The sequence below is a fragment of the Muntiacus reevesi genome, chromosome 18, assembly GCF_963930625.1.
Source record: "Muntiacus reevesi chromosome 18, mMunRee1.1, whole genome shotgun sequence".
NCBI lineage: Eukaryota > Metazoa > Chordata > Mammalia > Artiodactyla > Cervidae > Muntiacus > Muntiacus reevesi.
Window position 1 is genome coordinate 38,655,565 of NC_089266.1, and position 24,691 is coordinate 38,680,255.

The 24,691-nt window shown below is 44.1% G+C and overlaps 1 protein-coding gene across 6 annotated transcripts in view; it reads left to right on the forward strand.

Annotated features, from left to right (window-relative positions):
* Positions 1-24,691, forward strand: part of SMG6 (SMG6 nonsense mediated mRNA decay factor) — a 196,455-nt gene that overhangs the window by 55,019 nt on the left and 116,745 nt on the right. The window contains exon 1 of one of the 6 annotated variants that reach the window (XM_065908911.1): positions 15,029-15,142. The exons of 4 other annotated variants lie outside the window; for them this stretch is intronic. In XM_065908911.1, the coding sequence (XP_065764983.1) occupies positions 15,091-15,142 (52 nt within the window). In that variant the 5' untranslated portion in view covers positions 15,029-15,090. Of the gene's footprint in view, positions 1-15,028; positions 15,143-15,341; positions 15,458-24,691 lie in introns of those variants that run through there. One more of the 6 variants, XM_065908912.1, reaches the window with a different exon arrangement.

The following is a 24,691-nucleotide window of genomic DNA, read 5'->3' on the forward strand; positions in this document are numbered from 1 at the left end:
ACAGTGGCAAGAAGGGGGTGTTGTGGCTGAGCTGCAGCATCTGTGCCGGGGGTGGAGCGGGAAGGGGGTTGGGGAGAGGGTAAAGATTTAAATCCTTCACTAATCAGCAGCAGTTTGAATCACATTTTTATGAGTAAGGAAGTGATAAATCAGCCCTTGAGTGTTCAGCCCCCAGGTCCCGTCAGCCTGTGCCCTTCTGAAGGCTGCCCTCCAGGCCGGCCGGCTGGCTGTCAGAGCCGCCACCCAGCCGCGGGACCCCTGGCTGTCTGCAGCCAGGAAGCGAGGGCCTGCTGCTGCCTGGCCCTCCCAGGTGCTTGAGGTCTGTGGTGATTTGGCAGTCGCTGCAAGTTAACAGAACATCTGGGCCATCATTTTTCTTTCCATTCCTTCTTGGACGTGTCCTTCTGGGTGGGTGTTTGCATATGTCAGCTCCTGGACTCTGTGGAGAAGGAACGTTCCAGCCCGGAGCAGAGGTGATCTGTGTCCCCCCACGGCAGTCGAGATCCTCTCCATCTATGCCTGGCCCTTCCCTGGAGATGTGGTACCTAGGGAGAGCCACAGGGACGGCCTCACAAAAAAGGATGTCCTTTGCTGTTGCCTCTAATTCATTTTTGTATGGGCTCGGTGCTACCCTTGTATAAGTCCTCTTTTCAAAATACTGCAAATGATACTAATAGTGTGATTATTAAAATACTTCTCAAATGTGCTTTCCTTGGGGTCGAGAGACACAGAACTCTTTAAAGAGCTTCAGGCACCCCACAAGGCCCAACAGAGGGGAAACACTTAGATGGTGAAAGAGGCCTTTCCTAAGTTACAGTTTTCCCTGGAGCTCAAGGAGGCAGAAGTCGTGAGATTTGTCCCCCTTCCGGTAAAGCAAAGTAAGTTGAGTTGTGCTATATCCTTTAACCAGCGAACCTTTCAGGTCTCAGCAGTGATCTTAAAACTCACAAGTTCAAGGCTATTGATACCTTTATCTCCTCCCATCAGGTGGGCCCTCTGCAAGAAGCCTGCTGGAGTGGGACTGCAGAGAGTCGAGAATCCTACTAGTCTACATTGAAGAGGTTGAGGACAGAGACATTCAAGGGATGTTTGGGTTTCCCTTAGCAGAGGGCCTGCTGTTTATCAGGCACTCAGTAAGCATTCACTGAGCACATGGATGAGGAAGGCCGTGATTCCAGGCCGACTGTCACTGAACAGTGTGTTCCCTTCCTGGCCTGTGTCCAGAATTGCTCTTTGGCAAGTGATGGGTGGTGGCGAGATAGGTGGTTCCCAGGGTGATGTCACCGCTGGTCATCGGAGAAGCGGGGCCTTCTCCACGTGCCTCAGCATTTAACACTTCAGCAGCCACCGATTGGCTGATGTGGTGCTGGAGAGGGAATGGTTGACCTAAACCACAAGCACGCCAAGAATTTTAATTTTTTTTTTTTTTTAATTCTGTAATGTAAGGAAATAAAGCTCTCGTTTCTTGAAGAGGAGTAATCGAAGCAGTATATGTGGTAAGGCACCCCTGGAGCCCAACTGCCTCTCCCATCTGTGCCCAATTTGCTCCAATCTGGCCCCCTTGTTTCTTCCCCCCGTTTTCTCTCCCCTCTTGCTCTTTCTCTCTCTCTCTCCGTCTTTTTAAAAAATATGTTTTTATAATTCCTGGAATCAAAACCATTGCAGGCACACACTGTTTTATTTTACTGTATTATTGGATTATACTTCCTATAAATCATTGGATGTTATTCATTGGCCACCACTAGAATAACTTCCCTTTTCTGTGCCCTGGCCCCTTCTTTTTCCTCCTCTTTTTCCTCATCTACCAGTTCATAGAGGAGGCCTCCATGTCAGCCTTGTGGAAAAGCCCTGGTGACAGCAAGAGGGCACCCAAGAGACACTGCTCGTGTGTTCGCCGCTGGGGCTCCCTGTTCTTGGGGAACGTTTAGGGGCTGGCATTGAGCTAGGGCTAGGCTGGCATTCCTTTTGTTATCATTTATGCTCGCTTTTATGGTTTGTTAGTAATCCTGACTTGCAGGAGGCGGTGGGTGGGGGTGCCACTGTCTGATCCAGAGACAAGGCACCTGTCGGCAGGGGACCCACAGAACTTGACCCCAGTGTGTGGGACGCTTGAGATGGGAGCCACTCACCTCAAGGCTGTGGTCATGTATGCAGGTTGACCCTAGTTTGTGAAGTTACAGTCACAACCAGAATTTCTTTGTCTTCAGCACACCACCGCCTTAGAGACCTTTGGTAAGGCAGGGTGCTGCCCCGTGCAGTTCACTTCTGTCTGAGTCTCTCACCCGAGCAGAATGTATCAAGTGCCTAATCCCCTGCTTATCAGAACAGCTGTACAGGAATCCACCTCTCGGGAGGGGTAGGCCTGAGTTGAGCTGTGTAAACTGGCCCTCTCATCCCTGCTTGTCTGTCTCTGGTGATAGAAGCCCTTGGGCTCTTTCTCCCCAAGGACCTTTGCGTAGATTTCTACAGGTAGTCGGCACTGCCTAACCTTCATTTTCAGGATTGCTCAGTTGAGGGCAGATAAACAAAGAAACAGCCAGCTTGGCCCCCAAATTATGTGAGAAATGGATTCGGAGGTCAGAAGAGGCAAGGCTTTAGGAGGCAGACCAGGGGAAGGGCGCATCCCTCTGCTGTGCTCTCTGTCCCTCTGGGGGAGATACAGCTATCAACAGGCTGCTTAGCATGCATTTCTTCCCTCAGAGTTCCCTGGAAAAGAAGGAAAAGCTCAGGAAGTGAGTTTGTCAAGGGGTCTTCCTCTCTTCCCAATTCTGAATTCCAGGGTCCTTATTTTCAGAATGAATCCATTACTTTAGGCTGAGGGAGGAGAAGCAGTTGTGAAAAGCTAAAGACATGAGAAAATTCACTCGTATCAATAAAATTAAGCCTCTTACCATGTTGTTGAAATGATTTCTGGTTTTGCCCCAGGGTTACTGTGTGGTTTGGTGTCCGTGGCCGCTTTGTGGGGCAGTGGAAAAGTGCAGTGTCCCGTCACCACCTCGTCATTACTATGGACTAGAGACCTCATCTCTGCTGCCATTTTATAGCTTCTCAATTTAATTTTTTTTTTCTTCCTGAATGGACTTATTCTGAAAGAGAGATGTTATTAAGGGGATGCTGGCAGCAGGACTCTCAGCTGCCTTTTCTGAACTCTCCTTAAACTTTTCCTGGGGAGTAAAATTCTACATGTTACAGGGGGCGTGGGCCAGCTCTCTGCTATTTGTTGAATACTCGGGAACATGAGTATGTTCTGGGGGTGGGGATTAGGGGGAGTAAGTTGCACTTTGGACCCTAACCAACTAAACATTGGTCTGGGGAAGAACTGTAAGCTTTCAGAGGTAGTGGCCAGGGATGACAACAGAACAACATTGTGGCCATACCTGATGAGATTTTATGATTGCTGTATATGTATTCTCATGTGATGTCTCCCATCAGCCTCTGACTCTTTGCAATCCCATCGACTATATATAGTCCATGGAATTCTCCAGGCTAGAATACTGGACTGGGTAGCCTTTCCCCTCTCCAGGGGATCTTACCATCCCAGGAATTGAACCAGGGTCTCCTGCCTTGCAGGCAGATTCTTTACCAGCTGAGCTACTAGAAAAGCCCCTGAGACAGGTGGGACAGCTATTTTGTGTCCTATTTCGTAGATTTACAGACGAGAAACATACCAGAAAGGCTGAGTAACTTTAGGAAGGTCACAAAGGTAGTACATTACACACAGGTCTCAAAGGTCCAGCCTCCTGTGTCAGATGGCATACAGAAATTTCTTTGGACCTGATTGAGACAGCTCAACACAGCAAGCAATTGTTCCCACCCTGCCTCACCACCACCTCCACCCCCCAACCTAAGCAGCTGTATTTTCCCTCTACTAAATAATACAGATACCTTGGCACACTTAAATTCTGTCCTCTTCTCCTTTTCTCTTCCCCAGTTAATATGCTACTGTTGTCAACTGTTTTAATTCTTTTTTTACTTTTAAACCTTGAAAGACAAGTTGTTGTTTTCACTTATATTTTGTTTTCATTATTATCACGATTGTTCTGATGGTAAATATTTGTTTAGACTCATCTGTATATTTACTCCTTTCCTTTCATTCCTTTTTATATTTCAGACCTTCTCCCTGGGATCAGTTTCTTTTCCTTTTTTTTTTTTTTTTTTGGCTGCACCTCCCTGCCTGTGGGATCTTAGTTCCTGGATCAGGGATGGAACTTGGCAGTGAAAGCTCAGAGTCCTAATCACTGGACCACCAGGAATTCCCTGGGCCCATTTTCTTTCTGCCTCAAGCGTATTCTTTAGAATTTATTTAGTGACGTTCTTTTGATGACAAACTTTTCCAATTTGTATTTGTCTGAAAACCCTTTATTTTCCCGATTCCTCTGTATTTACTGGTAATAGAACTCTATGTTAACAGTTGTTTTTCTTCAGCCCATTGAAGGTACCTTGCTGTCTCTGGGTCATTACTGTTTAAAAGTCAGCCGTCAGTCTAATTATCCTCTTAAAAATAATCTGTTATCTCTGGGTGATTCTTAGGTCTTTTTTTTTTTTTTTTTTAAATAAACCCTTTGATGTTCTACAGCTTTAATGATTTTCTAGGTTTGTACTTTTTTTTTTTTTTTGCTGGGGATTTATAGGGCTTCATGTATCTGTGAGTTGATTTCAGCAGTTTTAGAAAATTCTTAGCATTCTTTTTTTACATACTGCATCTGCCCATGCTTTCTCTTCTCCTTTTGTCTTAAATGTCTCTTAAAACTTCTCTTTCATTTTTGACTCTCTCCCTCTTTTTTTTTTTTTTTTTGGTGCTGCATTCTTCATAATTTCCTTAACTCTGTCCCTGAACCTTTTCTTAGCTATATCTAATCTGCTAAACATGCCCTGCTGAGAGTTTATTTCAATTATATATTTTTATTTCCAGATTTCTTCCCCCTAAATCTGGTCTTTTCCTATTAGTTTCTTATTTCCTGAACATATTTGTGAGCTTGTCTTTTATTTATTTTTTAATATAGTAAACGTTATTTTAGGGACTCTGACCAAGGGGTCCTTTTATGTGAGGTTCTGCTAGTCTCTTATTTCTGCTGGTTGTTGCATATGTGCCTTGTTTCCCGTGTAATTAAAAAGAATTTTTTTTTCCCCTGTAATCTGCTAATTTTCTGCGGGAGTTCATTAGTGGGAATTCTTGGAGACCTGGGATGAAAATAGGGAAAGGGTTTGAGTTTGCTTTTGTCCACGGTCTGGTGTGAAGAGTCTAAAATAATCATTCTAAGTAAAATGTCTGCTTGAGGGTTTTCAAACCTTTCAGGTAATGGGAATTCAGGCTGCACACCCCTGTGAGCGCTAGTGTACAGTCTGTACTTTCAGTGCATTATTTTTTTTTCCCTTCTAGTCAGCCTCAGGGTTTGATACAGTCAGTTTTCTAGCTAGCTGTCTTATCACGAGGCTGAGGATGGCTTCTGATTCACCTTTGTACTTGGGTGTAGCTCTGTGGGACCTCAGCTTTATGGCAGGTGTCTTGGACATCCTCTTATGTCGGCTGTACCCACGAAGTCTCGGAAACCCAGCGCTCAAGTTCAGCAGGTAGCAGATGTTCTTAGGGTAAGGCCTGGCTCTATCCCATGCTTAACAGCTCTAGTTTTCTGTCCTTACTCAGTCCCTGGCCAGAGGATTCCTTTTAATTTATTAACTCACCACTGCTTTCTAGAAGGATTTTAAAGATGCTCTTTCCAGGATAATTAGTTGTTTCATTGGGAGAGTAGACCTAGGTTCCTAGTCTGCCTGCCATGTTGCTAGAGGAAATGCTGTTATTCTTTTTTTCTTTGAAACGTCAGACTCAAGCCTTTTTTCCTAACCTCTGCCTGTGAGCAGTGTGACAGGGGTACCTGTATGTCAGGTGGTGAGAGCATGGTAGGCTGGGCTTCCAAAGAGCAGCTCCTTTTCCAGCTCCTGCAGCCTAGTTTTATGGCAGATGGTTTATGGGCTCAGACTTTTTTATTTTTCCAAGAGATGGTCAAGGTATACACTACTCAGAGGACTAATTGACAGGTGGGGAAGAAAGGTAATGGAAGGCAGGTAGAGAGGCCTGTCGCTGAAATGATAGAAGCCATTTATTGCCAAAAGGGTGTGAGCTAGGGATCTGGACAAGAGTGCTCTCTAGTTTCAGCCACGTCACACTCCAGAGCTGGTAAACTCTGTTGGCCCATAAAATCCTTTCCATTAGTCAGGGTGTTCTGTGCTCTTGTTCTTGACTGCTGCCGTCCTTAGAGCTGTTTGGTTGGATTGTATGTCCCAGTTTCCTTTTTAGAAGGCAGATTGTCATATGGTTAGGAATTTATTTACTGTAACTGGAGTTTTCTGGCTTCTCGAGTCCCCTCTTCAGATATCAGACTCCCATCTCCAAGCGTAGTTCAGAAACTGCCCATGTGATCTCTTGCCCCAAGTGCCAACAGCAGATGCAGCGATTGACACGCTGCAGGGAGTTTCCAACTGCTGGGCAGGTTTCTGAAATCCAGACACGTGCTGTTCACACGTTGGCTTCTGAAGCAAGGATCAGCGGTTGGAAGAGGGGAGGGGCTGGCAGGCCTGGAGGGAGAAAGATCTTATAATGCCTGCCCAGGGCTTAAGGCTGTGTCAGCTTTCTTCATCCCTCCTCCAGCTGGCGTTGGCAGGGCAGAGTAAATCACTGTGGAGTGGTTATGAGCCCAGCACACTAGGGGCTTCTCTGAGGCACACCTGTGACGTCATCGCGTTATCACTGCTTATTCTGCATAACCTCTTTCCACCTCTCCCCTGAGAGAGGGTGATGCCCAGAACTCGTGTCAGGGCAATGAACAGAGAGAAATGTTTGGTAATCATTATTTCAAGATGCCTGCTAAGGACACAGTTGCAGGACATTGACACATTCTTCAAGATTCCACACTGAAAGCAAAAACCCTCTTGCAAACATGCCCTGGATACCCTTTGTGAATCAAACTTGTTTTTAAACACGAAGAGAAAGATGATCCAGAAAGACTTGAAACTCCTAACTGTGGTCTCTCTTGTTCCCATTTCCCCTTTGTACACACACATGCACACACACGTAGTCTGCTTTCCAGAAAGACTTGAAACTCATAACATGCACTCACACACACACAGTCTGCTCTCCACAGTCCTCTGCTGGCTTCCCATTTCTCTCAGAGCAAAAGCCGTGATGGTCTTCACAAGGCCTTCCTGTGTGGACTCTCCCTTCTTCCCACAGCCCTCCTTGCTGTCTCTGGTCTCATTCAGACCACATCCTGACTTGCTTACTTTGTTTTAGTTACTCCGGCCTTCTTGCAGGTCCTCTGATGAGCCAGGGGCTTCTCCCACCTTCGGGCCTTTGCATTAGCAGTTTCCTATACTTGGAAGTGCTTTTTCTCCAGCCGTCTGCATGGCCTATATCTCATCTCCCATGAGTCTGTTCAAATCTTAGCTCCACATGACTTACTCTGACCATTCTTAACACTGCTGCACTCCATCTTTGTTCTCCTATCATTCCCATCCTGCTCTGCTTTTCTTTCCCATAACACTTGTTCTCTAAACACTAGATAACTTACTTGTATATATCCTTTTTTTTTCATTTTTTGTTTCACATTTTTCAAAAGAATTTATTAAGAAACAGGAAAAAAGGATATAAAGTATACAATCAAAGAAATGAAAGAGTTTAGAGCATGGATTCTTCAGGCCGGTGGCAACTAAGAAATATTTGCTGGGCCGACACCAAGGGTATGGAGGCCCCAATTCCATTTTCAGTCCCATTTCTCTTGGCTGCTAACCCAACCAGCTCAAACTTCCTCCGAAGAGAAGTCAGATTGCCTTCCAAAATCTCCCTGAACTACTGCCCAGTTGCCCTTACAGCCCTTCTCTGCCTGGTCCCTGATTCCTCACCTAGGCTTCAGGTGAAGTCAGCCAGACCCTGCTGAGCCTTCTCCACTCCTCCAGTCACTCTGTGGTTCCTCAATCTATTTTTGTTCCCATCCAGATTCATTTAATTAAACTACATTCATGAACCAGTTGGGCTGGCTTGTTCTGCTTTGGTCAAGTTACCTGTTTTTCTAAGCCTACATCTGAACTTGACCTTTCTGCTGTTGGGAACGACTTCTTGAGCAGTGTCTCTGGCAGCTCCCTGCCCCAGTTAGTCCAAGGCTACTTTCTCCCCCAGACAGAACTCTGCACCCCTGTCCAACCTCCCACTTAACTTCCAGGTGGCTCTGGTTCTCAGCTAACCCGCCTGGGTGGTGGTTTAGTCGGTAAGTTGTGTCTGACTCTTGAGACTCCATGGAGTGTAGCCTGCCAGGCTCCTCTGTCCATGGGATTCTCCAGGCAAGAATACTGGAGTGGGTTGTCATTGCCTTCTCCAACTTGTGTGTATCTTTATTATTTGTTTTCCCTCATGACTCCTCTGCTAGACTGCAAGTTCCTGCAGTTAGGGATCCCTGACTTGTTTTACCCACTGATTTATTAATTGTGAGTACCCAGTGCCTCGTGTGCTGTGAGTTCTCAACAAGCAGGTTTTGTGCTGTGCTGTGCTTAGTCGCTCAGTTGTGTCCAGCTCTTTGCGACCCCGTGGACTGTAGCCTGCCAGGCCTCTCTGTCCATGGGGATTCTCCAGGCAAGATTACTGGAGTGGGTTGCCATTCCCACCTCCTGGGGATCTTCCCGACCCAGGGATCAAACCCAGGTCTCTCGCACTGTAGGTGGATTCTTTACCATCTGAGTCCCCAGGGAAGCCCAAGTAGGTTTTGAGTTGAGTTCACATCAGGAATAAAATTGGTCAGCAGTCAGTCTAGACATTCAAAGTTGAGTGGCAAGGTCACGGGGCATCAGCTCTTTGGGCCATTGCTTATAATCATGTTTTTTCTTGTTTTTTGTTAAGGTGCCACTTCTGAATATGTTGTTTCCAAGTGCCTGTTTTATATTCTGACATTAAATTAAAATACATTAAATGTGTCTTGGTGTTTACTGTTAATACTGGAGTCACTGTCTTCATGGCTCTGGAAGCAGAATTGCTTTGAATACAACATGAGTTCTGTCCCCTTTCGTCGTCTAAATCTTTCATCATTAATTCTCTGTCCTTTCTTCCTGCCCATAAATATTCTTTTATTTTTCCTTGTCTACTCATTTACCATATTTTTTTACTCTCACCTTACTGGAGCAACTGTGTCCTGTTTTTTGTAAGCTAAATAATTTTTTAAAATAAGTTTTCACCTTTTGGGTTTTGTTGAGTGCTGAAAAAAAAAAAAAAAAAGAAAAAAGGTGGAAACCACCTATAAACCATCTTCCCAGCAATGACATTCCTTCCTATATGTATGTGTGAATATTCAAGTTTTACAGTTGAAAGTATACTGAGTATAAAGTGTTTGATTCTGTTTTCACTTGTTTTATAAGTATTCAGTTATAAAATTCTTTGTAAATATATTTAACGGCTGAATAATATTCTCATGTAAATGTGTTAACATTAATGTAATCATTACCCTGTTTTCACATATTTCCCCCACTTTTCTTGGATTATAAATAATGCTTTAATTAACATCTTTTAATAAATAGGAAACATGCTTTTTCTTTTATTTCATTGGACTGTATTTTTAGAAACTAACTTTTAGGTTTAAAAGGTTTGAAGCCTTTTAACGCTTTTGATACATGGTGTGTTGGATTACTTTCTTAAGAAGCTGTGCCAGCTTACAGTCTTAGCAGCAGTGTTTGAGACCGCCCAGTGACCACCTCTTGCTAGCCCGGAGTATTGTTAATGTTTTATAGGCCTTAGCACAATGTCGGCATTCATAAAGTTGTTGAATAAATGATAGAAGAAAACCTATCTCTGTTTTTTTTCAGTAGACTTTATTTTTTAGAGAAGTTTTCAATTCATAGCAAAAATGGAATGGAAATACAGAGAGTGCCATACTATCTCCTGCCCTAAACGTGCACAGCTTCCCTTGCTATCAACATCCAGAACGAGTGGTTCATTTGTTACAGTTGATGAACCTGATCATCATTATTACCTGATGTCCATCGTTCACCATTGAGTTCTCTCTTGGTGGTGTTCTGTGGCTTTAGACTAGTGTTATCATACAGTATAGTTTTATTGCCCTGAACGTTTGTGCTCTGCCTGTCCATCCCTCCCTCCCTCCCTCCTCCTAACCCCTGGCAACCACTGATATTTTTACTGTCTCCATAGTTTTGCTTTTCCAGAATGTCATAGAATTAGAATCATACAGTAGGTTGCCGTTTCAGATTGACTTCTTTCACTTAGTCATGGCTTGACAGCTTTTTTTTTTTTTTTCAAAAGCACTGAGTAGTATTCCATTATTTGAGTAGACCACAGTTGATTTATCCATTAACCTACTGCAGGATATCTTGGTTGCTTCTAAATTTTGGCAATTATATATAAGACTGCTATAAACATCTGAGTGCAGGTTTTTGTGGGGACTTAAGTTTTCAACTCATTTGAGTAAATACCAAGGAGTGTGATTGCTGGGTCATATGGTAAGACTGTGTTTAGTTTTGTAGGAAACTGCCAAACCATCTTCCAACCTATCCTGTTTTCAATTGCATTTCTTTGATTATTGGTGAGAGTGGACATTTTTTCCTGTGTCTTGTTAACCATATATAGTTCTGTGTGGTCCTGTTCTCTGCAAATTTTTTTCATTCCTCCCTAATATTTTTCCTACCAGTTTACTAGAGCTTTATAGATAGTTAATATAGCAAGTCCTTTCTGTGTTCATTGGTGATTTTCTTACTTGTATTTGATTCTTAATTATATTTGTATTTTTAATGTACCAAAGTTGTAAAAAGTTTTTATAGTTAAAAATGTTATCCTTTATGATTTACTTCATTGCTCTTAAAGCTTAAAAAAAAAGATGTTTTTAGGCAGTTCTGCGAATGTATTTTCATTTCCATCAGCTGGAGGGAATTCTAGCCCCATTTGTAGTTTCATTTAGTTGGTAAGAGATGTGAGGAACCCTACGTGCTTAATGAAGTAACACCCGAGAGTTGTGACAGTAGATCTTCTGCATCAGATATAAAAGTTCTGGGCCAGCATAGCAGCCCATTTTTACACATTTCGCGGAGTGAGGTGGCGGTGGAGTCACGAGGGGCTGCCTGTCAGGAGTCAGACCTTTCCCCTCCCCTCCCCTCCCCTCACCTCAGGTGACTGCTTGCCAGCTGGGAAGAGCTCAGGCCTCGATGGTTGGCTTGGGTGTGTAGGTGAGTGGTTGTGTGGTCTTGCCATTTCAGGGAGGAAAGAATGCTGTTGCCTTTTGTGGCCGTCCTGCCTTTCACTCAGGACTGAATTGTCAGTGTGTAACAGAGTGTTAATAAGGAAGTGCCATCTTTATTTGGTAGCCAAAGCTCTGGGAGTGAACAGTCTATGGAGCAGAATTGCAAGGACTTAAGGCTGTGCCAGTGGGGGTGCACAGGCCACCAGCACATGGAACTAGACTCAGCCAGAGACGTTTGGATACAGATGTTTCCCATAATCTCTGATAGCCCTTTCCATTGGTTAGTCTTGGCTTTGGAAGCACTCTGGGTTTCCCAGGTGGCACTAGTGGTAAAGAACCCGCCTGCCAAGGCAGGAGATGTAAGAGACGCGGGTTCGATCCTTGGGTAGGGAAGATTCCCATGGAGGAGGGCATGGCAGTCCACTCCAGTATTCTTGTCTGGGAAACCCTATGGGCAGAGGAGCCTGGCAGACTGCAGTCTATAGGGTCCCACAGAGTCGGACACGACTGAAGCAACTTAGCACACACTCACGTGGGAGGTGTACTAGGGCAGCATCTCTGTGGAATCAGTGCACCTGACTGACTTGGGCTCAAGGATGTACAGAAGGAGGATAGAGGAGAATGAAATACCTTTGAAATTTCTTTGCTTTAAGGAACTCAGAGAGTTACAGGGCTGGAACAGATGTGCGTGTGCTGCCAAGTCAGGGGAGTCAGATCATCACATTTCTGTTTCCTGGGTGAGTGACTCCTAGGGGTGGGGTCAGCTGCCAAAAACATGATCTCTCCTTCCTCTGAAGGCTGTGTGGTCTCATGGTTATGAACTTTGCAGTTGATCACATTTTTGTAAAATAATACATGTTATATACACATTTCAGCAGAGAAGACTGATGGATATACATCAAAATTTAATCATAATTCCCTGGGATAGATTAAAGGTGTCTTTAATTTTCTTTGTTTTCTTTGGGTTCTTGTAGTTTTCTATAGTGATTGCGATATTTTTGAATTAAAGTTATTTTTAGAAATTGTAATGACAAAAAAATTGAAGTTAGGTAAAATTAGGTTCTAGCTCTGATTGTGTTATTTGCTGTATCATGCAAATTAGTTAACAGCTTCTAAATCTGTTTTTATATCTGGTACCTTGAGCATAGAAGACATTTATTAAATATTTACTGATTTAAACCTTCTCACCATAATTGCCACTGATCGCCAGTATCTCTCTCCTTCACTTACAGGAAGATCCTATTTCCTCTCTTTAACTTGAGGTTCAAACAAAGCAACTTTGATTTTGAGGGTTTAGTATTTTGTTTTCTTTTGACATTGCTGATTCTTCTCTCTTCTTTCATTCCAGAAGAATTAATAACCTAATAGACCAACTACAGGATATTCAGCTGTTCTAAAAAATGCAATTATTTTAGCTTCATGAGATACATAGATCCCTCAACTAGGGTATTTACTCTATGAGAACAAGAGAAGAGTGCGTATTTTATGAAATCCCTAACACTATCAAAGCTAGCTTCAGAATTAGGTACTTAATCATTAATTATCAATTGATTAACTTACCAGGGTTTGGGATTATATAAATGAGTTTATAACTAAATTTTTTTAAAAAAATTGATATCTTTCTTGCAGCCAAGTAAATATGCATATTAAAAAACTTACACACACACACATATATGTACTCCTCGCTGGCCCCCCCCACCCCGAGACCTGAGGCCACCCTGTGCAGCTGGTGGGATCTTAGTTCCCAGACCAAGGATTGAACCTGGGCTCCCTGTAGTGGAAGCCTGGAGTCCTAACCATGGACTGCTAGTGGATTCCCAAAGATGTTACTTTGTTTTTAAGACATTCTGTTATGATGGCCTTATGCAGTCTCCATGGTGACAAGGCATCAGTACCTTCCCTTTGAGATGGCAATGCTACAGTGAACTGCTTTGAGAAACCAGGAGTAAGATCTTCAACATACTTCTCCTCCCTTTTTTTCTTTACCCCAAACTATGGGGCCCTCCTCTCCCACTGAAGACAGTGGGAAGACACATTTGTAAAGACATTCCCCTTAATTAACTAATGCTCTGTAGCCCATGGCTGGTGCTCCTTCCCACGGGAGGCGGAGCACTTCTGTCAGCCATCGTGGTACCTGCTGTCAGTTTCGCCCTTGCTCTGGAGCCCTTAAAGGCGAGGAGCGTCCTATTGGGAAGTGGTGGAAATACCTCCACATATGTGTGCTATTTCTTTAAAAGAAAGTTGAGCGGAAGTGATGCTGTGGGGAACATCTGCACTCGGGCCTAGTGGAGAGCGGAGAGCGAGATGCGCTGCAGCTGGTGTAAGGCCCTGGCAGGCTGAGGCGCTGCTGTCTGTTGGGGTTTACTTCTGTCTACATTGAAACATGGCTTTAGGAGGGGGTTGGTGGCCCGCTGCCAGCCTCAGTTAGCCTGCCCTTCGCTTTCCTCTTTCCTCCTCACTCCCCCCGCCCCAGCTCCCCTCCCTCATGCTTTAAAGTCACATTTCCAGGCCAGACGTAGAATTAATCTCTGGGCACTTCACATTGCTGGCAGCTGAAAGCAGGATGTGGGATCTTTTTTTTTCTCTCTTTCTCTCTCTCTGCGTCTTGGCTGACTTTTTTACCTCTCGAAGAATTTGGAAGGCCGTGAGACCCCCCCCTCCTCCCTCCAAGTACTGTGGAGTTTTTCAGCACGCTGATCACCCTGCTGTGGCTTCACCCTAATAGACTTCATATGTTGATGCAGTTGACATCAGTATCAAACTATTTTACATGTGATCTGGTGTATTTCCTGAGGAAATCTGCAAGATATTTATTAAGAACTAATAAAATAAACCTCTCCATGAGTTTTTAGGTAGTTTTCAATTTTTCATGTCTCTCTCGTTTCCTCTTATCAATGAGTTGCTATTTCTCTCTCTAGTCTGACCATCGCAAAAAGGAAACAAAAATAAATGTTTTAAACTGTTCCTGAAGCGACAGAGAGGGAATAGTTCTGCCATGATGTATCAGCCAGGGCTGTATTTTTAGTGCTGCATTGTAGAAACTAAAAATATCCTGTTATAGTGGATCCTTTTTATAGGTCTGTGTGTGTGTGTGCGCGCGCGTGTGTGTGTATGTGTGTGTTTATAATGTTGTACGCACAAGTGCCTTTGTGCATCGACAGCCGCTCTTCCCATTACAGCTGGACTCCATTAGTCCTTGAAAATTAATGTAATCCCAGTTAAGAAAAAAATTAATTACTCTACCAGAGCTGCATTATATCCAAAGCTAGTGTTAGCTCCCTAGCTGGCAGCTTAGTTTGAGAGGCTCCAGGGGCCCACGGAGCTGTGGCTTTGGTGTCACAGCCCTTGCTGTCGGGTTTTTCCCATTGAGATCATTCCTCAGTCCTTCCTTCAGGGTCAGGCATGTGATGTGCTGAGAGTTAGTGCAGACCCCGCCTCAGTGAGCCGCCAGGTTTCAGTCTGGTCGTCCCCAAAAGGCGTATCCGCCACAGGCTTCACTCACCTGCCACGGCAGGTTTTCTTATCAGGATTCCTTAAAAACGAGGTTCTTGGGCAGCACTTGATTTTTTTTTTTTTTTTTTTTAAGTTTTCTCTGGAGGAGAAATACTGTTTATCAGAGTCTCAGAGAGGCACGGGATTTGCCTTTGAGGGCTCTTTGTGGACAATTAAAAATGACAGTCACGCCTTGTTCTTGCTTTCTCTCTAAGCTTGGACTAGTTCGTCTCATACACACCTTCTGTTACAAATGAGCATGTCAGAGTTGACTGCTCGTTTCTAGTCAGACTGCTCCGCACCAGCCCTGGATGAGGGGCCGGCTGGCTCAGCGGGTGAGGAACGTTTCCAGCTCTGTAATCAGTGTTCTGGGATGGGGTGCAGGGCACGGCCCAGAAGTCGATGCAGTCGGCCTCGCCTTCACGGTACAGCTCTTGTGCAATTGCCCACATTTGTTGTTGTTTTGTGTCTTTTTCTTCTTTGGGGTCTACATTGGGGGGTGGGGAGGCAAGGAGAGAGAGAGAGGGATAGGTGGGAAGGATGGTTGTTTATTTCCTTACTGGTCAGACTCTCCAGGCTCTCTGCTGAGAGTCCGGCCAGGATCCATCTGTTTTGGACTGCAGCTTGCTTTTTCTGCTGAGCTGGGGCGTGGGCAGCACAGGCCTGTGTAACCCGTGACAGGCCTCCCAAAATGCCATGATGGCATGGATCCTCTCGGGGCTGTTCAGAACAACAGCAGGGTTAGTGGCCTTTTGTTTCTTTTGGGGCACGGGTTCAGCCTCTTCTGCGGCCCTCCTATCCCCTCCCTCTGGTGACTCCATATCCTCCCCCGGGCCCCTTCCCCATCCCAGTCTCGCTGACAACTGGTTGAGTCCTTGGCTTCCTGTACTTGATCCCCAGGCAGTGTACTTCAGTAAAAGTAGTAATTAGGCCTTTTACAAATTTATTTTATTAGTGAAGAGAGTTAGTAGGTAATGGGCTGTAATTCTAACACAGCCAGTTTGGAGATTAATAAAAAATTTAAAAAGAGCAGTTTTTACCAGAGGCAGTGGGCCTGTTATTTCGAGTACTCAGTTGAGCCGAAATCAGAGCAGCGTGGGACCCATGGCAGGCTGTGCTGCTGGGAGGGTGCAGGGCCACGTTCCTTGTTGTTACAGTCTGTGCAGTGCCCGTCCTTGAGGGTGTTTTACGCTGGCATTGGAAAAAAGGAAACCTTGTTTTCCAAGAACTCTGCTCTCTCTCAGCTTGATAAGCATTTAAAAATAAAAGCTGCACAATTGAAATTGGCAGTGCATCCTCATTCTTTTGTCTCTCTGTTTATTTTTTTCCCTCATCCCTCAACATGTGTGCTACAGCCCATGGTTATTACACCCTCAAGAATGATGGCCTGGAACTCAGCAGACTTGCACCAAGGTCTGCCCGCCCTCTATTCGCCGTTTGAAGCTGGCTGAGGCATCGGGGCCCAGCACTGAGAGGCCGGGCGGATCAGCCTCCACAGCTCCATCTGTGGCACATTCCCTTTTCCCCTGAAGCTGCTGCCTGGAATTTTTAGCTTCTCCAGAATCCTGATTGTCAAGCCCAATCTTTCTTGTTAGTTTTTGCAGTTAACTTAATTGATTTGTTTACCTCTCCATTGGAGGAGCTCAAAAAGTGCTTTGGCACTAATCAGGAGCAGTCCTGGCTTTTTAAATAAGATTCTTCTGAGCTGAAATTGTATAATACTGACCCAGAGAGAGGAACAGCTACTATGGCTTAGGCTAGGGTGATGGTAAGTCCTGGTTTGCCGAGTGATTGCCTGCCCCTGTTGATGAGTTACTAATAGCACACCCTTTTGCCCTCCCCAGTATCCCAGGTTAGGAGATGGATTTTAGCATCACCCTAACTTAGATGAATTTAGAAAAAGACAGGGGGGGAAAAAAAACCCACTCCAAACCAAAAAAACAACTCACTACAAACTGTTAATCCTTTGTCTAGAATTGTAATGGCTTGTAAGTCAGCGCCAAGCCCTTCCCTAAGCATTGCATGTGGATTCCACTGGAGTCATGCACATGTGACCTCAGAAGGAATTGCCATATCTCTGGCTCTGTGAGCAAGGTCTGGCCTTCCTGCTTGAGTAGGTCCTGGTCAAGCCAACTTTGAAACACCGTGTCACTTGCTTTAGCATTTCTGGTTATCATTGCCTACTTGGTTGAGTCAGAATCTGGAGTTAGCTTTTGGTGGGGTGTGGTTTCAGGTTTGCCGATTTTCCCAGTTGATGCCTGTGAAGGCTTGGTGCCTGATGTAACTGAATAGGGTGTTACTTCAGGTTAGTAGTCCTTGTTTTTGCTTGGCTGGTTGGGCTGAACCTGGTATTACCGTTTCCCAAAGAATATTTTTGGTTTGAAAACTGAAGGTCAGCAGTTCGCAAGCGCCGCACTTGAAGCCAACTCTGTGGTCTGTCTTGTGCCACTGGGCCAGCAGCACTGCAGCCCGGATCGATTGATCTGCGGCAGTATGAGGCCACGAACAGCAACTGCCAGACAAAACTCCATCTCACCCCACTTCCCCGTCCAACCTGTCTCTCTGCCCAGATCCCCTTTCTTTTTCCTCGTATGTCTGTCTCACTCTTAGTTATGTATTTCGCTTTTTTGGGTCTATCTTTTTCCATCTCCCTGTCTCTTTCCATAACAGTTTTTAATAATGTTTTAGTTAGTTCCAGCCTTTTCCCTGAATGGATCCCATTGGAAAATGCATTTGAAAGGAAACAGTTATACACTTCCCTTCCTTTGAAACTCTGTTGGCACCTTTTCCAGTGCAGTAAACCATACAACATGTATTTTCAAAGTTTCCAAACACAGACACACTGGCGTTAAATTTATGAAAAAATATTGAATTATTCAGCTGTATGGTAACTGTGACTTTCGGAGATGCTGATCAGATTTGAAATTGGTGCTGACTTTCGGAATTCCTGACAAGTTTGAGATCTCTGAAGGAAATAGAGCCACACCAGCTCTTGGGCATCTGTGATGCCTTGGCCTTGGATTGCAGGACTCAGGGTAAGGGACACAGGTGTGAGAAACCCTCCAGCCACACCCGCAGGAAAACAGGGAAAGCCAGTGAGCCACTGAATATTATGCCTAGTTATGTCGGGCACAGGAGCAGAAATAAAATTGTTTACTCTGGTCTAGGACTGGAGGTCACATAACACCTGTTTGTGTGAGATGTCATTTACTTTAGGGTGCCATGGCTAAGCAGAGCTTGTTTATTTGTATTCAAAGCAATGATGATGTCACTGATGTCTGTAAGTGACCTCCCTCCTCCCTCCTTATACCTGTGGCCTTCTGTCCCCACCCCTCAAAAAAGTGTGCTAGGATCAGTCTATTTAAATACTGTGGATTTGACTGAGGTTTGAATTTGGTCCATAGGGACGGTGAGTCTTCTCAAGGATCCCAGCTGTTAATTCAGAGGATCCCTGGGAATACGCTTAAAAGAAGCCTTTCAGAAGAAGATTTCTTCCAAATTGCTTAAGCAGCTGAACTCTGTCTTGGCTCACTTATGTTCATGTACTGGACCGTTTCAGCTTTTCTTTGCTTACCAATCCAACAGTGGATCTGCCTCAGGGCACTCAGGTAGAGTCTGTGCCTGTCGCTGTAGGACAGAAGCTGCCTAAAACAACCCAGCAAAAGCTGAGCACCCTGCAGGCCATGTGTCCCACTCAGCTCGATTAACCAGGGTTTGTTAAGCATTTGTTGTGTCGTGTCTCGTTCCTCTTAGCTCTTCTGGTAGTATTTGCCTTTGTTGACGGGAGACTTTCCTGAAGTGCTTTTGATGATAATGACTGTATTCTCTGTTCTCCCCTTTCTCTCTGCCTATGTCTTGGGTCTTCCCTTCCTTATCCACACATGAAATATCAGCCCTTTTTATTATCTTGGCCTTCCTCTCTTCAGCCTTTCCCCATTGGTGTATTGTAAAATCCCATGGTTTTAATTGTCACCTTTCTGTGGGTCGCTCCCAAATCTCTTTCCTGCCCAAAACTTCCCTGAGCTCTAGCCCACATTTCTAACTCCTTGTTGGATGAGTTTACCTGGAATCTCAAGCTTGCTAAAAATTGATTTATCCTGTTTCTCACATGTTGCAAGTCAGGTTTCCCAGGAGGCATACTCCTAAGATGGAGGTTTGCATCCCCAGGAAGTTATTTGGGGAATGCTCTCAGGACCACTACCCGAGGGGGCATGATGGAAGCAGGATGGGGAACAGAGAGAAGTTGAACTTCACTGCCAATGTAACAGAGGCCTTAGCCAGTCCTCTACGGAGCTCTGGAACTGCTTAAAGGGGCTAACCCTTCAGAGTAGTCCCAGATTAGGCCAACGGGGCTGAATCATATGCCCTCCCTCCATCCACCAGTCGGTGAATGTGAGTTATGGCTGGGCAGGGGGAGTGACATTGGAGAAGCACTTTTCTCCAGCTGAGAGCAGGTCTGGGAGAGGGATCAGCTGAGATCTGTGGCTGCCAGTACTTGCGCCAGCTGGGAGAGCGAGCATGCTGGTCCTGGGGGGAGTCTGGGTCGTGCACCAGGTCAGCCCCTGTCCCGGAACTGCTCCTGTGGTGCCATTGTTCTGTTACTGTACCAGTGTCCTCCATTCATTCATACTGTCTTGGCCTCACTGTTTCTAAGTTGAGATGTAATTTACGTAAAACAGTAAAGCACAGATTTTAAGTGCTCGGTTTGATGAGCTTTAACAAATGCCAACCCCACTGTCTAGTCTTTTTTACCTTGTATGTTAAGAGTGTTTGAAAATGACAAGAACCAACTTGAAGTAGCTTAAGCAAGAGAGGAAATGTATTGCAAGGAACTTGAGGACAAAGATATTGTCCTGCAAAAGGGACTGGAGCCAGGAAAGCCTTTTTCTACACCTCTGCTTCCTTCTGCTTGCCCCCCTTCCTGGCAAATGGTAAAGGTTCAGTAAATAGTAGCTCTGTTATATCATTTTTGTATATCGTATTTTTAGTTATCTCACCCTTTTAAATGACTATGTGTTTTATTATACATATGTCCCATAATTTATTTAAACAGTCCTGGACACTTAGGTTGTTTGCAGGCTTTTCCTGTCCAAACTTTGTGATAGTGACTTTCTTCATTCATTTCACACATTAGCTATATCTCTTAAGGTAGTTTTCACTTTCTTCTTTGGTTCATAGTTAACTATGCACGGGGGATCCTATTAGATTTCAACTCCTTGAGGGTCCAGCTTCATGTCTGACTCATCTTTGAAAGCTCGGTGCCTAGCTTAGGGCTGTTGCACAGGGTGGCTGCTTAGTAAAGATGGACTGTGCTTAAGGAAATGGATTAGTCCACTACTTAGTGAGGTGCTACTCCGGAGAGATCGTCTCCTTTGACCAGGCACTGTGGCAAGTGCTCGGAATTTACAGGATTTCGCCTGTAGACCCTCCCCTCGTGGGATTTCCGGCCTAGTGGAGAAGCTTGATAAATCCTGTGTTGGAGTGGCTTTGAGCCACCTGCTAGGGGCATGTTATGGATGGAATTGCTTTGAGCCCAGGAGGCCTGTCGGGGAGCACAGCACAGGTTTAATGTATTTTGGGTCTTGAAGGAAGGACTTAGATAATGGAGAGGAAAGAGGGTGGGCTTCGGAGAGGGAGGGTGGAAGAATGGCCATTCAGGGCCACAGAGGCGGCAGGTTTGCTATTTTATTTCCTCTTGGCTGTTCTCACTTGTCTTTTGGGCCCACTCTAAGGGGTAAGGCAGTGCTCTAAAAATAAATCTGTTAGGTCTTTTGAACCAAGCAGAAGCAGGTCAGTTCTGTCCTCCAAATGGAGGAAATCTCACCAAGAAGATGAAGTTGAGCTGGTGCTTAAAGAGTGCCTGTTTGGCAGGGGGTGCTAATCCCAGAATTACTGAGCTTTGTTCTCAGCACCAGTGTTCAAATATAAATTTAGCCTTTAAATCTCTTTGCCCTATAGCATGCTGTTGAATTTTTGTTTTGGAAATATCCCAAAAATGTACATAAATCAAAGTTTACAGTTTAGACCATTTCCCTTTCATATCCACCCATTATGTTTATGCATGTATGTACTTAAGAGCGTATATATTTTAATGTATCATTTGGTCTTCTTAAAATAAGACTTTTATAGCATATGTCATGTTCCCATTGATCTAAGATTCTTTAGGATTTTAGGATGCTCAGCCTTTCATCATCAACTGCAAGTAGCTCTTGCATTTGGTTTTCTCTGACCCTTGGTCTGTGTTGCAAACTGAGTGTTGGGCAGATATATTAGACATCGGCGATCTCTCTACTTAAGGAAACCCTTTGTGGAGGCTTTTGAAATAAGTATTACAGTCTCCTAATTTAGCATTATTTTAACTTAGCTTTAAAGAGTTTCTTAAAACATTATATATCTATCAATATATAGAATATTCCTATGTATGTTTTTGGAAAAAACATTCTTAGACTGTGATATATAATGTATTTTGTCTCACCACACAGGTAACTTCAGGATAATATTTATTGGATATCTTTTAATAGTATGTGGTATAATGCCATGTGTTATAAAGGCCTTTCCAAGATTATTGCCCTCCCCCACCCCACAGTATCCTTTGCACAGAGTCAGTGTTAAAAAATTATTTTAGGGACTCTCTTTGGTGGTCTAGTGGTTAAGACTCCAAGCTTCCAATATAGGGGGCACAGGTTTGATTCCTGGTCAGGGAATGAAGATCCCACGTGCTGCATGGTGAGGCAAAAAAAAAAAAAAAAAAAATTATTTTAGAACTCAGTGCTGAGAAAAGATTTGTTTTTCCTGAGGAACTGATATACTTATTCCTTTCCAATACTGACAAGTATACTATTGTTGGTGTTTCCTTTTCTGCTTTGACTGCCAGGAAAATCCAGAGGCGGATTTTAAGTTCATTCATGAAAGATTGTTAACCTGCATGATTGACATATTTATATTTTTCTTCTTGGTCCTGATTTTCTACATTTAATGTTATTCACTGTAGGTGATTTTGCCCTACATTGTATATACATTGGCCTACGTCGTGTATACTGTTATATACTGTTACACTGTATATATGTGTACTGTATATGCTGTATGTATATTATATTACTGTATATACTGAAGTGTAAAAGAGTAAGTATAAACTAAGAAGTTTAAACCTAGTTTAAAGCAGTGTGTATAGGTTTCAGTCAGTCTTGTTAACAAGCTAGCCAGTCAGCCACCTGAATACAAATTCTAAAGGGGATCTCCTTTGTAGAGCTTCTCAGTCAGGGGACTAGCTGGTGCCTCATGGGTTTCTAGCCACCTTCATGGAGTGCTAACTTTCTCACTTTTCTTCCTTGGCATAATTACTTTATTTAGCTATCATTCTGTTGATCTCTTTTCTGCTTTAAAAACACATGCTCCACGGTGGGTGGGGTTGGATAAAGTCATTACTTACATGATGTAGATTGGGCATTGATCTTGGATTGTACAGCTTCGAGGAGCTTTTTAGGGCGAGTTGCTGGAGCAGGCTGGGATGAACATGCAGATCTGGATACTCAAGAGGAATCCACCCAGGAATTATGTTTCATCATTGGCCTCAATTTTCAGTACTGACTCCTCCAAATTTGTTTGATGGCTGTAACCTTTGCATTCTGGAAGCTTCTCAAAAGGAGTCCAAGAGATCCTTTCTATCCTAGTTACCTCTCTGCCCTACCTGTCTCAGGGTTGTTTTATTTTTGACCTTGTTTGCAAACTGTCAAACTCTTTTAAAAAATCCTTTAGCAAACTATAAAATGAAAAGAACTTGAGTTAATCTGTTAAAATGAAAGCTGAACATTTCTCTGCCCCGCTGCCTGTCATCTCAAAGGAGCCTCTTCTGAATGAGGTGTCTGCTGGCGTTATTTCTCTCTCACTTTTACCTTGGGCCCAAATTGCTCCTGAAACGTCATACCAACAAAGGTGGGTTTCACGCTGCTTGAATCAGATGCCAAACCTCTGCCTGCTCCACAGAAAGTGGTGTAGCTGCATTAGTTCTGTCACAGGTTTACAGCAGAAGTGTTCTTCCAGGGTAGCCAGTGGGCATGCCTCTTAGGGAGCCTCTTTCACTTCTTTCCTCTACAACCTTAAGTAACTGACTCAAGGCTCCCGAGATCTCCTGATAGCATTCCACAGGGATTTAGCTGCCTGATGTGAAATCAAGAAGCTGCCACTCTTTTCTATGCCTCCTTTGCTCCCCTCAAATATTGGGGGAGAGACAAACTTCCCCAAACCTTTGGCAAGCACTGTAGGAGCAGAGACACTGTCCTCCAAGATCTACTTGTAACTCCTCCAAATGTGACGCTGGAGTGGCAGGCGCGCTTCCGCTGGGCCTCATTCCTGAGAGGCTTGGCTGGTGCCAGCATGCCATTCTGCTGGCAGCAGCTCAGCTTGCCCAAGAGGGGACGTGCATTGAATAACCCTGGATTCAGGCTGGAAATTCCGAGTGACGGAAATATCAATCTGGAGATATAACTAAGGTGGAAACAGTCAGAGTATGTTTTCATTGGCAATTGATTGAATTTTTCCAGGAAATCTATTGGAATTCCATTTCTAAAATGGCATGGGTATTTCCTGGAAAAAGCTGAGCACTCATTTAGAAGTGTTTTCAGTTTTCCTTGAAAAGAGTAGAAGTGGTTTGCCATCTGTCTTGCCAAGATGTATCAATAGAGTCCCCAGGACATTTCTTGGCTCTAGAGCTCCATGTCAAGGAAGAGGGAAAGCCAAGCTGCTCTCTGGAGAGGGCCTAACACCTCTGGAGGTCATGTTCGTGCCTTCAGAAGGTAGCAGTTGTATTACAGCGCCATAAAGAGCTTTGCAGTCAACCAGACCAAAGGTTTGATTTTGCCACTCAGCCGCTTATTAATATCAGCTGTGTGACCTTGATGACAAAAGTTAACTTATCCTCTGAAGCTTTGTTTTCTTGTCTATAAAGTAGGGAATTTCATGACTGCATCACTTTGCTGACAAAGGTCCATATAGTCAAAGCTGTAGTTTTTCCAGTAGTCATGTATGGATGTGAGAATTGGACCATAAAGAAGGCTGAGCGTCGAAGAGTTGATGCTTTCGAATTGTGGTGCTGGAGGAGACTCTCTGAAGAGTTCCTTGGACTGTAAAGAGATCAACCAGTCAATCCTAAAGGAAATCAGTCTCAAATATTCATTGGAAGGACTGATGCTAAAGCTGAAGCTCCAATTCTTTGGCCACCTGATGCGAAGAATCAACTCATTGGAAATGAGTTTTTTCCAATACTGGGAAAGATTGAAGGCAGGAGGAGAAGGGGATGACAGAGGATGAAATGGTTGGATGGCATCATCGTCTCAATGGACATGAGTTTGCGCAAACTTTGGGAGATAGTGAAGGACAGGGAAGCCTGGTGTGCTGCAATCCATGGGGTCTCAAAGAGTAAGACATGGCTTAGAGACTGAACAAAAACAACGAAGTAGGGAATGTGGATGCCAGTTTGCAGTGTTTTTCTCAGTATCAAGGTAATGTGTGCAAAACACCTTATTCAGGGCCTTTGTATATATTAGACACTCAGTAGATGTCCAGCTTTCTTGATTAAATCAGTCTCTTAAGTTAATAAACTCTGAAAAATCTGAAGAGTTGATTCCCCTAATTTAAAAAATCTTTTTAAGAGTTTTACTGAGATATAATTGTATTTTAGACTACATATACTTAAAGCGTGTAAGTTGGATGAATTTACACACATACATATATACATTTGTGAAACCATCATGACAATCAAGATAGTGGAATAAAAGTTTCTTGTGTTCGCTTGTAATCTCTTCTTCCCTAACAGTCCCCTCCTGGTCCCAGTGATCTGCCGTCACTGTAGATTAATTTGCGTTTTCTGGAATTCAGCAATAAGTTCTCTCCGCCCTTCCTCACCCTCCCTCTGTCCTGCCTTTATTCCACATTGATTTTGACATTCATCAGCATTGTTGAGTGATACAGTAGTTCCT